Here is a 17612-nt window from a genome sequence, read left to right on the forward strand (position 1 = left end):
AAGTTTCTAAGTTACAGATTGAGAATTTACTGTGTTCTAGAACTATGCAAGATATTGTAGTACAAATGATAGAAAGTAGTAAAATATTTATTTCTTGGGAATACTTGCACTTGTACTCAAGGTATAAGGTGAAACATTTTGTTACCCAAAGTGACAAAACTGCTTCAAGTGGAAATGTTTCTTCCTTTCTCTTCTCTCTTCCTATTTCTAAAATGGAGTGAACTCAAGAGACTTCCTATTAGCAGCTGCACTTAAAGAACTGACATTTCTTGGATTTAGCTTTCTAAACACAACCAGGAAAACTAATCTATAAGGACTTTATGCCCAGCCTTTGGACTCTTGGACTTGGAGATGGGGGACATTGTGTTCTACATAGACAGCCCTCATTCTTTATGGAGCACTTATGAGTTCTAAGCATGCTCTAGGTCTTTATTGTGTTACGTAATGAGCAAATGAACTATACAGACACATCTCAAAAAAAAAAAAAATACAAACAGCAGCAAATGCATGAAAAAATGTTCAACACTGACAATTAGGGAAATGTAAATGAAAAGTACACTGAAATTAGATTAGTCAGATTAGCATTCATCAAGAAATTCTGGAGAGCGTGTAGAGAAAAAAAGAACACTTTTACACTGTTGGTGGGATTATACATTAGTACAAGTGCTATGGAAATCAGTATGGAGGCTCCTCAAAAGAGTAGGCATGGAACCACCATATGACCCAAATATACCACTTCTTTGTATTTACCCTGAAGAATTAAGTATCTTATTATATATGCATACCCATTTTTTAATTTTTATTTTATTTATTTATGTGCGGTGCTGAGAATTGAACCCAGTGCCTCACACATGCTAGGCAAGCACTCTACCAGTGAACCACCATCCTAGCCCCGTGTACCCATGTTTATAGCAACACAATTCACAATAAACTATGGAACCTGGGTGTCCATCAATGGATGAATGGATAAAGAAAATATGGTATGTATATATACCATGATTGTGTTTTATTCAGCCATTAAAGAAGAATGAAATTATGTCATTTGCAGGAAAATGGATGAAACTAGAGACCATCATGTTAAGCAAAATAAGTCAAACTCAGAAGGTTAAGGGTTCTATATTTTCTCTCATATGCAGATGCTAGAGAGGAAAAGGAAAACAAAGTTGGGCTTGGATCTCCTAAAAATCAAGGGGAGTGCTGGGGTTGTGGCCCAGTGGTATGAAGCACTGGGTTCAATTCTCAGCGCCACATATAAATAAATAAAGCCATAGACAACTAAAAAAAAATCAAGGGGAGATCAAGAAAAGGGACCCCCAAGGAATGGAAGGGAGTGAGGGGGGAGGGAATGCTGGAGAGTGGTATTGGCCAAATTATATTGTTATATCATGTGTGTGTACAAATATGTAATAACAAATCCCATCAATATGTACAACCATAATGCACCAGTAAAAATATGAAAAAAAGTTTAATGGTATTGAGTCAGACATGATTAATGATTAATGGGAGGTAAAATACAATTTAGGATTATAATACAACCTTGTGTCATTGGTCAAATATTGGTTAAAAAATGAATTTTGTACTGCTCAGTTCACATTCTGTGAGAAAATACAAATCCAGATAAATTCTGCCTCAAGAAATTCTGGTTTGTTGTCAGTGGAAAAGCATGTGTGTGTTGATTGGTATTCTTGTTGACATGTAAAGCTTGTAAATGACTCAGGACATGTAGTTGCTTTAATATTTAACTTCAAAAAAATAATTAATTTTGTCATTGGTTTTACTTTCACAAAAGTAATTGCTGGGTAAAGTTAGCAATTTTTCACTTTTTTAGGGTTGTTTTGGGGATTAAGTAAGGTATATCAAAATATCTCAAAATGCCTTTGATGTTTATTATAAATAGTTGTGACAGTAGGCAAATGGATTCAAGTTTCTTGTTTTGCTTGTTCATTCAAAAGTGGAGATAAAATTAATATTGACTGGGGCTGGGGTTGTGGCTCAGTGGTAGAGCACTTGCCTTGCCCGCATGAGGCACTGGGTTCAATCCTCAGCACCACATAAAAATAAATAAATAAAGATGTTGTGTCCATCTACAACTAAAAAAACATTCTTTTTAAAAAATTAGAATATTGACCCTAAGGAGTTAGCATAGGAATTAAGTGCAGTAGTCATACATGCAGAGAATAAACCCATGGCACACAGTAAACCCTTAGAACATGTTCATTGTTATGTTAACTGTTATTGTTTCCCCTTTTTTTTTTAAAGCTAAAATATTTTTACTGGGCTAGAACATAGCTCAGTGATGGGATGCTTGCCTACTTTGCATGAGGCCCTGGGTTTAATCTCTGGCACTGGCATTGCAAAAAAAACAAAAAACAAAAAACAAAAAACAAAAAAAAAACAAGGCCTCCTTTGATATTTGCCACTTTTCCTTAGGCATTTTATCCTTCAGTTATCTTAACTCCTATAAAAAGGATAATTGATGTTTGTACAGCTAATTCAAGATTTTAAATAATTTATATTATTTAAATAATTGATATTTTAAAGTATCACACAGAAAACACCAAAATTGGTTTCTAAATAGAGTTGCATAATCTTCTTCAGAGACTTTTAAAAACAATTTGTGTGTTCCAGAATTTATTCTGAAATGATTAAGATCAGTTTCTAATACTAGGAATCACCAGATAATTCTAAAAGGAGTACTGTTGTCCTTTGACCATTATTCTTGTGATAATGAATGATATCTGTTGCTGCTGGCTGCTGCAACTGCTTCTTCTGCTAAAAGTTTCCCTCATTCCCTTATCTTCTTTGTAGCTTGGTTAGTAGACTAGGACTCTCTCTTTTTGTGATGTAGTCTGTAGTGAAATGTCATCCCCACTGTTTGCATAGTGCATGGAAAATAGTGATAGTTACTCACTAAATACTGAACAAATTTGAAGGAAAGTAAGAATTAGAGCTTGATTGTTTATGAGAATATGACATTCAAATGGGTGTCACCCAAACTGTAGGCTTTGTATAAAAGAGCTACAAATATGAGAAATCAAAACAACAACAAAACACATTGAACATGGATTAAGCAGAGCATATTTCTGTGGTTTTGTGGTTCTTTAATGCTTCGTATATTTGCAAGAATGATGCTGGCATACAGTAAATTGACACTGAAATAAATGTAACATATATTCTCTTTCAGATTTACCAAAAATTTATCTCCTGACAAGATAAATCTAAGTACTCTTAAAGGAGAAGGTGAACTGAAGAATTTGGAGTTGGATGAAGAAGTGCTCCAGAATATGTTGGATTTGCCCACATGGCTTGCTATCAACAAAGTTTTTTGTAACAAAGCATCCATTAGGGTAAGACTTTAATATCTCTGGAGGACATATTATATTATCATTTTTAAATTATCTCTGTCTTTTAAAATAAGTATTTTGTTTTAAATCATTATATAAAGAAGTCCTTTATTAAAAGAAAAACTCTTTGCAAGAAATATTTATGATATGTACTTACAAATATAATTAAAGTCATATTAATATTAATATTCATAGATTTTAATTTTGTTTAAATATGATTTTATAAATATTTTAAGTAAAATCATTAATTTGTTAGTAATAAAATGATTGCTTCAGTTTGACCCATATTCAAAGACAGTTTTTTTTTTTCATAATATTACCAAATGAAATTTTTTTTTTTCTCTTCTTTCTTTTTGTGGTGCTAGGGATCAAACTTGGGACCTCATGCATGCTAAGGAAGCTTTCTACCATTGCACTATATCCCCAGCCCTAAATGAGACTATTTAAATTTGTAGCAAGTAATATTAACTGAAACTGAAAACATGAGAACTGTTATTTCTTATTGTACATATTATGCTTTTATTTGGAATTTTGCCTGTTTGTCATTTGTTTCTTCTTCATTTTGAAAAATTTAAAGGTTTCTATTTACTGTTTTTACCATATTCCCTACTTACTCTTAAGTTGTTATTATCTTTGTTGATTTGTATCATTTCTTGCTCTTAATGATCAGTCTTAGTTTGAGAGTCTGCTTACTTGAAATACACTGCATGCTAATTTTTTTCACAAAATTAAAATTTGGGTTTCTAAGAAAAGATTGAAGAAATTTCCTATATCCTTTTATTGGTAATCTTTAATTTTGGTTCCATCCTCCATAAACCCAAATACCTATACAAACTTGACATTTTTAGTGCAGGGTATAGTTGAGCCTTAATTTTTTGTATTGTCTGCATTTTACATTAATGGCCTTAACTTTTTTTATTTGTTTGAATATCTATAAAAATATTGATCAGGATTCTGTTAAATAAACAGCAGTGTTTATGCTTTGCTGGGAACTCTTAATTTAAATCATGAAATTAAAATATGTTTTTAAAGACTGGGAAAAACATAAAAGAACTTGAAATTTTTATTTAGTCAACTAAGAAAATACAGTTAGTTGTATTTTCTTATAGTACATCTGATTTTAAAAGTATGAATAAGCTGTGTAGTTCATTATTTTTCAATTTAAGAAAAAAATCATCCAATAGAATTTGGTGTCTGTCAGTATATAAAAATAATAACTGTGTTGATTACTGTTTTATGTTATTTTTTTTTTTTTTACTTCATTTTAAAGAAAATTTTTTTTTTCTGTAGATCCCCTGGACAAAACTGAAAACACATCCTATCTCTTTGGTGAGTTTTGATAATTTTTATAAATAAACATTTATATATGTCAGTTATCTACTCTGTTAGTATTTTGGTTTGTGGGATTTTCCACCCACTAGCTTTCCTTTTATTTGATTTGACTTTTTTGAATCTTTATATGAGAAGTTTTAATTTTAAAAGGAGAGCATAAATTTTTTCAGATCTAAAATATTGGTTTATTTAAAAAAATTTTAAGTGCTTTATGGTTATACATAATATTGGGGTTAATTTTTACTCAATTATATAAGCATGAAATATTATTTGCTCCAATTCAGTTCCTAGTACCTATCCTTTCCCTTCTTTCTCCCTCCCCTGTTTTCTTTTCCCTACTTTATTGGGAATTTATCTCTATTTATTTATAGTTAAAAAATACATTATAGATATACATAAAGGTGAAATCCATTGTGGTATATTCACAAATGTATGTAGAGTCTGCTGTGAACAGAGAGCATCTTTGATTTACATAGGATAGTTTGGATAGTTTCACTGGACTCTTCCTCCCTTTTTCCATCTTTCCTTTCTTCCTTAATCCCTTTCCTCTACTCCACTGATGTCCTATTTTCATGTGATTTCCCCACACTCCTACTTTTTAAATTTTTTTAAACTTATTTTGGTCTAGTGTATATGAGAAAAACTATTCGATCCTTGACTTTCTGGGTCTGGTTTATTTCACTTGGCACAATATTCTCCAGTTCCATTCATTTACTAGCCAGTCCCATAATTTCATTCTTCTTTATGGCTAAATCAAACTCCATTTTGAATATATGTCACATTTTCTTTATCTTTTCATCTATCTATGGTCATTTGGGCTGGTTCCATATGAGTTGGTATATTTTATAGCATCATTTAACTCTTTATTGACATACTGTGAAATTCTTTTAATAACATGTAATCCAGATCTTTATGTGTGTTTAGTTTTACTGATCTAGTAAATTAAGTAATTCATTCTTTAATATCTTTGTTTTTTGGAGAAAATTTATTTTTTTATCATATATTAATTCATTCTGTAATTTTTTTCCAATGGTAGAGATTGAATCCAGAACCTTGAGCCTGCTAAGCTTGTACTACCAGTTAGTTATACCCACAGTTCCATAAATATTTTTGTTTGTTCTTATTAGTTATACATGACCGTTGGATATATTTTGGCATATTATACATATATGTAGTATAACTTGTCATTCTTCTGGTTATACATCATGTAGAATTACATTGGTTGTATAATCATATCTGCACATAGGACAGTGATATCCAATTCATTCTACTGTCTTTCCCATTCTCATCCACCTTCTCTTCACCCCATTTCCCCCCTGTTCAATATGGTGACCCCCCCCCACCCCTGCATTGTTAGTAAGCATCCGCATATCAGAGAGAACATTCAGCCTTTGGTTTTTTGGGATTGGCTTATTTCACTTAGCATGATACTCTCCAGTTTCATTCATTTACTGGCAAATGCCATCATTTCATTCTTCTTTATGGCTGAGTAACATTCCATTATGATTAGACACCACATTTTCTTTATCTATTCAACTGTTGAAGGGCACATAGGTTGGTTCCATAACTTAGCTATTATGAATTGAACTGCTGTGAACATTGATGTGGCTGTGTCATTGTAATATGTTCATTTTAAGTCCTTTGGGTATACAACTGTGGAGTGGGATAACAGGGTCAAATGGTGGTTCCATTTCAGGTTTTCTGAGGAATCTTCATACTGTTTTCCAGAGTGGTTGCACCACTTCGCAATGTATAAGTGTACCTTTTTCAACATCCTCACTAATATTTATTGTATTTATTATATTTTATTTTTTTTTAAGAGAGAGAGAGAATTTTTAAAAAATATTTATTTACTTATTTATTTATTTAAGTTTTCGGCGGACACAACATCTTTGTTTGTATGTGGTGCTGAGGATCGAACCCGGGCCGCACGCATGCCAGGCGAGCGCGCTACCTCTTGAGCCACATCCCCAGCCCTCTTTTCACATTCTTGATTGCTTCCTTTGCTGTGAAGAAGATATTTAGTTTGATTCCATCCCATTTGTTGATTCTTGATTTTACTTCTTGTGCTTTCAGAGTAAAGTTTTTGTTTAGGAAGTCACTTCCTAAGTTGACATGATGTAGATTTGGGCCTGCGTTTTCTTTAATTAGATTCAGGGTTTCTAGTCTAATGCCTAGGTCTTTGATCCACTGTGAGTGTGCAGGGTGAGAGACACAGGGGTTTAATTTCATTTTGCTACATATGGATTTCCAGTTTTCCCAGCACTATTTGTTGAAGAGGCTATCTTTTCTCTATTGTATTTTTATGATGCCTTTATTTAGTATGAGGTAATTGTATTTATATGGGTTTGTCTCTGTGTTTTCTAATCTGTACCATTGGTCTACATGTCTGTTTTGGTGCCAAAACCATGCATTTTTGTTCTTATAGCTCTGTAGTATAATTTAGGGTTTGGTATTGTGATGCCTCCTGTTTCACTTTTTTTTTCTAAGGATTGCTTTGGTTATCATAAATATTTATTAAGCATCTGTTTTATGCCCTGAGGGAACTTATATTTTAATAGAGGTGACCAACTGAATTAGTACACAATAAAATAAAATTTAAGTTCAGATAATGATAAATGTTGCATATAAAATAGAGAATGAAGAATGACCAAAGTGGTTAATGATGACTACTAACGATGTTTGCTCTTTATTCAAGGGGGTAGAAGAAAAAAACTCTGCGAAAGAACTTTTTTCATATGGGATTATTTATTTTTTCATATTTTTGACTTCATGCTTTGATTAGTTATGTCTCAGATTGGTATAAGCCCTTTATGTGTGGTTCAGTTCTAATCATTACTATGTAATTAATTTATCAACTAATAGTATACCTGTGTTTTAAATATTTTTAGTTGTAGATGAACACAATATCTTTATTTTGTTTATTTAGTTTTTTTATGTGGTGCTGGGGATCGAACCCATTGCCTCATGCATGCTAGGCAAGTGCTCTACCACTGAGCCACAGCTCTAGCACATACATCTGGGTTTAGAGATTCATAAATTTTGATGTCTTCATCAGCTACTTCTGATTGTTTTTCTCCTGTACTCATAGAATATTCACAACTTTTCCACCAGATAAATGCATTGAGATAGGACTGAATACTTTGTTTTTCCTTTCTGATATTTGTTTTTTAGAATTTTAGAGATACTTAAGACTTTCTTCATTTCCTTGTTTATTTTGCTCTCAAAGAAATGAAAGAGAAAATAGTAAAATAATACTTTCATAAAACAAAGAAAATAATATTTTGTTTACATTTTTAACATTCTTACCAAGTCTCTAGATAAAGTGATAATGGAAATGAGTACATGTGAAGAACCAAGAGCCCCTAATGGCCCATCACCAATAGCAACTGCTTCAGGACAAAGGTGAGCTATTTCCATTAATATTTGTGACTATCTAAGTGAGTTCTTTTCATTAGTTGGTTCTGTTATCTGTAGTATCAGAACATAAAATAAAATCTCTTAATCTCAAAAGCCCTACTGTAGTCACTTCTCCCATCAAATATCTTACAGATTTAGTTGTATACATTGCAAAAGTAGCAGCTGATTTTTAGCTTTTTGGACTCATCTTGATTTCCTTACTATTAAGTACTAGTGATTATCCAAGGCAGAATATCAGCAGAAAATGGAAGCAGAAGAGCTTAGGCATTGTATAAATGACATAATTTCTTATTTTCTGAATACAGCAATTCTCTGTGGCTTTAGTTACCCTTGGTTAACTATAGCCTGAAAATATTAAATGGAAATTTACAGAAACAAATAATTCATAAGTTTTAAATTCTACACCATTATGAGTAGCATGAAATCTTGATGCCTCCAATGGAAATGTGAGTTATCCTTTTGTCCAATATATCCTTGCTGCCCACCCATTTGTTACTTGGTAGCTGTCTTGAGTTATTAGATCCATGGTCAAGGTATCACAGTGCTGTGTTCAAATGAAGCAGGAGGATTGTAAGTTTGGGGGTAGCCTTAACAATTTAGTGAGGCCCTAAGCAACTGAGTGAGTCCTTGTCTGAAAATTTTTTAAAATTGTTAAGAACCCTGTATTCAATCCCCAGTATCAAAAAAAAAAAAAAGAAAAGAAAAAGATGCGGGTTAAGAGGTTAAGTCACAATGCCCAAGTCATTCGCCTTATCTTATCTCATGCATTATATCATCTCACATTATCACAAAAAGGTAAATACAATACAGTAAGGCATTTTGAGAGACACTTTTTCTGTTTTGTTATTAGATATTTTATTATTATTATTAGATATTTTGTTATTAGATATTTTGTTTTTTGTTATTAGATATTTTGTTATTAGATATTGTTGCTTAAGTTAGAAATGAAACTTTATCTTAGGTATGGATGTATTGGAAAGACATAGTGTATAGGTTCGGTACTATTCATGATTTTAGGCATTCATTGTGGGGGAGTCCTGGAATATATTTCTTTCAGATAATGGGGTACTATAATTTCTCTGCATTATCATTTCTTATCAATGAAACTTTAAAAGATTAGTGGTATCTTAATAAATTACAGACCTTTTATATTTAATTCATTAAATATAAAATGTTCACACTTTCCACAGGTTGGATTTCAAAAGATGAAAGTTAGGTGCTAATGAGGTGGGAGTATGAGGATCGATTTGTAAAAAAGCTTTTTTTTTTTAAAATTTTTTTTTTAATATTTATTTTTTAGTTTTCGGCAGACACAACATCTTTGTTTGTATGTGGTGCTGAGGATCAAACCTGGGCCGCACGTATGCCAGGCGAGCGCGCTACCGCTTAAGCCACATCCCCAGCCCTGTAAAAAACTTTTTTGAAAAATTAAAATTGTTCTTCCAAAAATTACTTGTTTGTTTTTTTCCACTGAACACTTGGATCAGGCTGGGGATGTAACTCAGTAGTATAGTGCTTGTCTGGCATATACAAGGCTCTGGATTTGATCCTCAGCACTGGAAAATAAAAAATTAAAATAAATTTGGAACTTGTGCTTTACATCATTTCCAGGCAGGATTTCTGCATTATTTTTGGATTCACATGAAATGCCCACATGTATTTTAATGTAATCTGCTTCCTGAAGTTGTGTGACATGGCAACCCTGAACATCTAGTATTCTCAGTACTGTGTAAAGCTATTGATAAAATTCTTTAAATGAATGTGGTGCACATAGACACCCTCACTCATTTCCATTTCACAAAGGTTGAACCACCTTTTTATTAGTGCATTCTTTGAGAATATCTACAGTCTGATCAATATTTTTTCATATGGGAATCTAATGATGATTCTTCTGCTGCTAAGAGTTGACCGAAGGCCATACGGTATTTATCAAATGTATGGTTTTATGTTTGGACTACAGGTGACAGAGAAAAGAATTTTCACATTAACTTGTTTTTAATTTGTGCTTCATCCGGCAACTTAAGATTTTAAAGATTATATTATGATTTCAAGTTTAATAGAGTAATTGGTCTTCAGATTGGCTTGTCAGAATTGGAGAAAAAGTAGAAATGATTTAGTCACTGAAAGAAGACAATTGAAAATTTATATTAAGGACTTATTTTAATTAAACACGGCAGAAGTGAATCATTTTCTTCTTGTGCACTTAGTGTAGTTCTTCCTAATTTATGGATTTATAATATCAATAAATTATTATTTTGGCTTTTTAATCATATGGTAATTATCCTTACATATATATTTTTTAATTAGTTGTTGATGGACCTTTGTTTTATTTATTTGTATGTGGTGCTGAGAATCGAACCCAGTGCCTCACTCATGCTAGGCAAGCGCATTACCACTGAGCCACAACCCCAACCCTATCCTTATATTTTGACATTAATACAAAGTCTGGCAGTATGGTTAATCTATTTTGGTGTCTTCCAGACTTGCCTGATTGTAACAACTGGTTGGGTGCATATTAAGTCTTCAGAGTCTTTAAAGCTCCTTCTCTTGAAATTTTGATCCATTAGGTCTGGAATGAGTATCAAAAATATGTTTGTTTTTTAAAACCCAGTGCAGTGTCACTGTCAGTAGTCTCAGCCATTCAAGATGTTGAGGCAGAAGGATTGCAAGTTCAAGGCTATTCTGGGCAAGTTAGTGACACCTGTGTCAAAAAAAAAAAAAAAAGGATCAGAGATATAACTCAGTGGTAGAATACCCTTGTGTTCCATCTCCCATAGCACCAAAAAATATAAATATTGAATATGTATTTTCAACAGTCCCTGTAGGCATGTAATGTAGGGCAACATTGATCCTTTTCTTTCTAGCTAAGAGATTAAAAAAAGAGAAACAGACTGGCCCTTCCCAATGTAGACTGATAATGTTACACAGAGTAATTTCTACAAAGTTTAATACAAAGTCTAGTAAATTTTTAAAAATAATTTTTTAAATATTTATTTTTAGAAGTAGTTGGACACAATACCTTTATTTTGTTTATTTATTCTTATGTGGTGCTGAGGATCGAACCCAGTGCCTCGCACGTGATAGACAAGCGCTCTACCGTTGAGCCACATCCCAAGCCCCCCCAAAGTCTAGTAAACTTTTTAAGTTGAGAAATATTCAAACTGTGAAGAGACCTATTTGTAAGCTAGAATTCCATCTTTCAAATTTTATTGAATTTTAGCATAACCTAAAAAGTATAGACTTTAGTTGAGCACTGTGGCACACTATGTTAACTGGGAGGTTCAGGCAGGAGGATAGAAAGTTCAAGACTAGCTTCAGCAACTTAGTGAGGCCCTAAACAATTTAATGAGACCTTATCTCAAAATAAAAAAAGGGCTGGGGATTTGGCTCCTATAAATGCCCCTGGGTTCAATCCCCTGTGTCTACTAAAAAAATAAACTTTAGTCATTTATTCAGTCTTCGTCCTTTTGACAGTGGATTCTATAATATGGATTGTAACTTATTTATTTACTTATTTTTGGTGCTAGGGATTAAATCAAGGGTTCATGCTTGCTAGGCATGTACTCTTCCACTGAGTTATACCACCATCCCCATGTGTTCTAATTCTGTGTACATTTAAAAATGTTATAGTTCAGGACTGGAATTGTGGCTCATTTTGTAGAGCGCTCTTCTAGCATGGGCGGGACCCGAGTTCGATCCTCAGCACCGCATAAAAATAAAGGCATATTGTTGTGTCCATCTACACCTAAAAAAAAAAAAAAAAAAGTTCAGACTGGGATTATAGCTGGGTTGCAGAACACATGCCTTAATACCCTGGGTTCAATACCAGCATTAAAATATATATAGAACAGGTAAGGTTGGATTATTCCAAAAGGGTATTCCCACATAATTATTACAAAAATATTTTTTTCTAACTCTTAAGAATATTTCTATCTTAAGTAACCAATATTTGTCCTTAGGATAAAAGCAGTTCTTAGATGCTGATGAGTTCTCATTGTTTATTTCTCAATTTTCTAAACTCAATAGATGACCACTTTGTTTTATAACAGAATTACCTCAGACAAGCCAGTGAGTGTGTAAATTACCATATTTGCATCATTTCACCTAAGGTAATAGCAATTTTTTGAGCAGGTATTGTTTTTATTTTACAGATGAAGAAATTGAGGCTCAGAGCCTCAATATTTATTAATGATAATCTACTACTATTATCAGTAATTCTGTGATAGTTATATTTAAATTTTTTTTTTAGTTGTAGATAGACACACATCTTTATTTTTATTTATTTTTATGTGGTGCTGAGGATTAAACCCAGTGCCTCACGCACGCTAGGCAAGTGCTCTGCTGCTGAGCTACACCCCCAGCCCCAAAAGTGTTAACGTTATTTAAAAGATGTGTTATCTAACTGGGTATGGTGGTGTATGCCTGTAGTCCTATCTACTTGGGAGACTGAGACAGGAGAATCACCTGTGTCCAAATGTTTGAGACTAGGCTGGGCAACATAGCAAACACCTGTTTCAAAAATAAAAAGGAAAAGGAAAAAAAGTCCCCTGAGGCTTGAAAAGTAATTTACTTATTCATTAAGATAGCAAGTCAAGAAGAAGAGCAGTAGCAGATATGGGGAGGGTTTTGGATGATGGGCTCTCTTTTAGATATGTTGTGTTTGTAATGTGTGTGAGACAGCCAGGTGGAGAGATTTGATGGACAATTTGAATTTTACTGAAGACATAGTAAGAGATCTGGATAGAGATATAAAATTATAAATGATGGGCATATTGATGAAATAAGCTGCTAATTGGGCAAATTTCTACCACCCCTTCTGCCAAAATGCATTCATAGTCTGGGTCGAAGTTATGCTGTACTAATTACGTTCTTGAAATCTGACCTTTACTGTCTTCTCTGTGTCTTTGCTCATGCTTTTCTCTATTCTAAGATTTCCCTTCTGTTGCATTTCTTCCTATGGAAAAATGGTTCTTCTCCCTAGTTATGTAAGTAATCTCTCTCCCAACAAGTATTCTGATGATTACTTTTTAAAAACTCTTTTTTTTTTTTAATTTATTTTTTAATTTTTGGCAGACACAACATCTTTGTTTGTATGTGGTGCTGAGGATCGAACCCGGGCCGCACGCATGCCAGGCGAGCGCGCTACCGCTTGAGCCACATCCCCAGCCCTTTTTTAAAAACTCTTGATTGCAGACTATCAGAAACTAGTATATATGTTTTCTCCTCTCTATTAACTTGTGATCCCTGTAATGCTACAGCTGAATTTTGGTTTTCTTTATGTCTCAGGATCATTTACATGGGACAAATAAATATTTGTTGAATTGAACTAGAAAATACAAATTTTTTTTCTGATAATATTCCTGTTAAACTTAGTAGCCTTCATGTTAAGAATTTAGCTCTTACTTATAGATGCTAATTGACCAAAACTTTTTGAGATTAAATAGGTATGAATATTGATTATTAATAAAGTAATTTCGAGTACCTTTCAATTTTTAAAATCTTTGACATTTTGAGAACATTTTTATAGCTTAACTGTAGCTAATCTAGATTATTATTTTAACAAGTCAAATTTTTTTTTAAAACAAAAAATGAATGATAGAATAGTGTAAGTATGGTTTTGCTGAAAAAAGTTGTTGAGGGAATTACTGTTTCTGTAAATTCTAAATTTAAACTTTCTTTTTTATTTTTTAATATTTATTTTGTAGTTTTAGGTGGACATAGTATCTTTATTTTAATTTTTTGTGGTGCTGAGGATTGAACCCAGTGCCTCATACATGCCAGGCGAGCACACTACCACTAGAGCCACATCCCCAGCCCCTTAAATTTTCTTTTTTATATTCATTTATTCATTTATTTTGGTGATGTGTGGGATTGAACCCAGGGCTTCAAGCATGCTAGACAAGCATCCTACCACTGAGTTGTAATCCCCAACCCTCAGAAGTCTAGAATATTCCTTTCTAGGAAGACTGGCTTGTGGGAGGAAGGAAACCAGGAGGAAATGACTAAAGGGACAGAAAGAAAGGAAGAAAGAAAAATTGTGAATTTGCGTCACCCTAGTGACACAGTCTAACAAAATAAAAAAATAACACTTCTCTGCTCTGTGAGTCTTACCATGCACACATTATTGAGTATGCGCCAAAAGGCATGAGACATTCATAAAATATTCATTTGAAAAACAAAACAGAGCAAAATAAAACCAACACTGTAAGGACAATTTAAGAAATAAGAGAATACATTTAAACATGTCTTGTGCTCTGCAGCCTCTAAGATACTTCCCAGTGATTCCTTTTCCCAAGAGGGAACTGTCATGACCACATGTAAATCTTTTCCCTTGAAAAACTTGCAGTGACAAAGCAGAGTAGGTAATATTGAGGATATGACACTTTTGGGGGTAAGTTACTATCATAATGCTATTGAACTTTCTCAGTGCTCAATATATAAGCTTTTATGAAGCAACTCAGCCTCTATGGCAAGGAATTGAAGGGGTTAATCTTTGACAACCACCAGTCATGGAGACTGGATGCCTATGAATCATAAATATTATTATCAATTAATATGTACTTAAAGAAACATAACTATTGAGGAATTGAGCATCTTACGCCAGATTTATGACCACTATCAATGACAAGTGTGTTTATATTTCTCATCTCAAAAAAAATGCCTTTTCTTTTTGGAACATTGGACATTATGAAAGACTGTGGGTGCTAAAATGAAAAAAAAGAGAGACAACTGTAATGGAGAATTTTCCGATTTGAGTCCATCAAGTACTGAATGACTTCAGCAAAATTGTAAAACAATATTTTTTTGTGTAACTTGGTTTTTGAGTATTTGATTTGGGGTTAATATGATTTATGAAAACCAGGTAATTCATCATGTCTTAAATTTTGGGTGTCATTGAAAAGAATCATACTTTTTTATTGATAAATATATCATCTGTCATAAAAAAGTTATTTTAAATATGTACTTGTATGAGAATACTTTGTGTATGGCTTTAGTGCATTGTATTTTTTTTTTCTTTGTTTTTCTAGTGAGTATGGTTTTGCTGAAAAAGTTGTTGAGGGAATTACTGTTTCTGTAAATTCTATTGTCATCCGAATTGGAGCAAAGGCCTTCAATGCATCATTTGAACTTTCTCAGCTAAGGATCTATAGTGTAAATGCAAACTGGGAGCATGGAGATTTGAGATTTACTCGTATTCAAGATCCACAGAGAGGAGAGGTGAATTTTTTTTCTTTCTCTTTTATAAAAATGTTTTAGTGATAAATTTTAAATATGTCTCATGTTTGCTCATGTTTTCCATATTTGCCTGGTATCAGGGTTTTCTCTTTTTTGCCTTTTTAAGTATTTCTACTTTTTCTGTTATTCTTAATCCTTTAATTATAAACTATGGACATTTTAATATTTGACTACGATAAGTCACCTCACAGGATTAATGAGCCCTTTTAATGTCAAAATATACTCTACTGTCATGTATACCTAAAAGAGTAGATAACAGAAGAAAAAAGAACAAGCCCTATATTAACTTTTCAGCTGCTTAATTGAATTTTAAATTTATAAAATTAAAATGTATTATTGGAATGCTTTTTGGTCACATGATTCAAGAGCTTTTTGTATTCTGTTAAGTTTCTTAGATTAAAAGTATTGACAGTTTTAAGGTGTGTTACTGAATTTTACAGACGTGTACAATTAAAAAATAAAAACAGCGTGATAAATATTTCTAGAATGTCATGAAAATTAGTTGAGAAGATAACATTTTATTTTTATAAATCTACATTTTTCTCATTTTCTTTACATGAATATGCGAAGCTAATCTCTTTGTTCTCCTTAGGTTTTGACATTTAAAGAAATAAATTGGCAGATGATTCGAATAGAGGCAGATGCTACTCAAAGTTCACATCTTGAAATTATGTGTGCACCTGTTCGATTAATAACCAACCAATCAAAAATCAGAGTCACTCTTAAAAGAAGAGTAAGTCAACCAGAGTACCTGTGTGTGTGTGTGTGTGTGTGTGTGTGTGTGTGTGTTGCTGAGGATCAAATCCGGGGCCTTGTTCATTTGTTAACTATTAATATTGACAGGAAATTTTAAATAACTTCTTAGGTAGATTATTGGCATACTATAAACAGCATATTAAGTCAATGCAAAATAAAAGGTGATATAATGTCTCAAACAGTATTTGTGGAAAGTCAGTGTAATCATAACATTTCTCCGTATTTTAGACTTAATATTTAAATTTTAAAGATTTTATTTTTGATAAATTGAATAAATTTCTTAGTTGCTGCATGTTTATTGAACATTTGCTGTCTTATAATTTCATTTCTTGGGCTGGAGGTTTACCTTGGTGGGTAAAGTACTTGCCAAGCATATATGCAAGTATCTGGGTTTCAATCCCTAGCTCTGCAAAAATGAAAACATAAAAGAAAACAACCACACAATAAAAAAAAGAAAAGGAAGTAATTTTACTTTTGTTTTTTATTGAATCCTGCTCAGCAATAGATGCACAACAAAACCCTTATTAGTAGCCAAAACTTTTTAATTTTAACTGGTAATTTACTTAAATGGGGGAAGATAGTTACTTAAGGATATTAAAGTTGTGAATCCTCTATGGTTTTTGGTGAAATTTAATGGGGAAGTGATGACGTTTTTTAATCATGGCTCAGTAATTACAGACTCAACAATATAGGCTTTGGGTGAGTAGATACAAATAATTATATTAAATTGACAACATTTCTCAATGTATAGTGTTTAACATATGTATTCAGAAATGTGAAATGTGGATAAAGTAGCACTTTAGTTTTTAATTTATCTTAATGCTCCTTTCTCTACCAGAATTAGTTGATTTAATACAGGTAATTGGGTGATTTATTAATTATAAATGTGTTTATGTAAGTGCTATAGAACTTGTATTGTTAAGGTACAGGAATTTGTCAGTCTTTTGTTACCATTGTTAGCTCTGGCACTAGGAGATATTCCTTCTATATTATAGGATCTCAGTAAATATTTGTTAAATGAAAGAAGTATTCATATCTATATTTAATTCAATTAAAAAACTTAGCTTTTTAAAAAAAACTAAGTGTATTGTACGTTTTATTCTTGGCTTAATTTTATAAATCTTTTTTTCTGACAGTTAAAGGACTGTAATGTCATAGCAACAAAGTTAGTTCTAATACTGGATGATTTATTATGGGTTTTGACGGATTCCCAGTTGAAGGCTATGGTACAATATGCAAAATCTCTAAGTGAAGCAATAGAAAAATCAACAGAACAAAGGAAGAGTATGGCTCCTGAACCTACCCAGGTATGCTATAAATTAACAAGAAAAGACTTACTTTACATATAAATAGTTTAAAATATTGGAATGATTAGTTGCTGTTTTCTTTATAGGAAATGGATTGTAAGATTGAGACCAAGAATCTTCTTTATTCAGATATCTTACAATAATTTTATATACATATCTATATGATAACAGTAAATATTACTATTCTGTATATTATGCTTATTTGTTTGGAGCTCTG

At 32.4% G+C, this 17612-nt stretch overlaps 1 protein-coding gene across 2 annotated transcripts in view; it reads left to right on the top strand.

Moving 5' to 3' along the window:
* The window catches only part of Bltp3b (bridge-like lipid transfer protein family member 3B), a 93590-nt gene that overhangs the window by 23095 nt on the left and 52883 nt on the right, over positions 1-17612 (top strand). For both annotated transcript variants that reach the window (XM_026397666.2, XM_026397659.2), the window contains 6 exons: positions 3185-3347; positions 4635-4673; positions 7990-8081; positions 15125-15314; positions 15925-16065; positions 17225-17395. In XM_026397666.2, coding sequence (XP_026253451.2) covers positions 3285-3347; positions 4635-4673; positions 7990-8081; positions 15125-15314; positions 15925-16065; positions 17225-17395 — 696 coding nt within the window. In that variant the 5' untranslated portion in view covers positions 3185-3284. The remainder of the gene's footprint in view (positions 1-3184; positions 3348-4634; positions 4674-7989; positions 8082-15124; positions 15315-15924; positions 16066-17224; positions 17396-17612) is intronic.

The sequence above is a fragment of the Urocitellus parryii genome, chromosome 5 (genome assembly GCF_045843805.1).
Source record: "Urocitellus parryii isolate mUroPar1 chromosome 5, mUroPar1.hap1, whole genome shotgun sequence".
In the NCBI taxonomy this organism is placed as follows: Eukaryota; Metazoa; Chordata; class Mammalia; order Rodentia; family Sciuridae; genus Urocitellus; species Urocitellus parryii.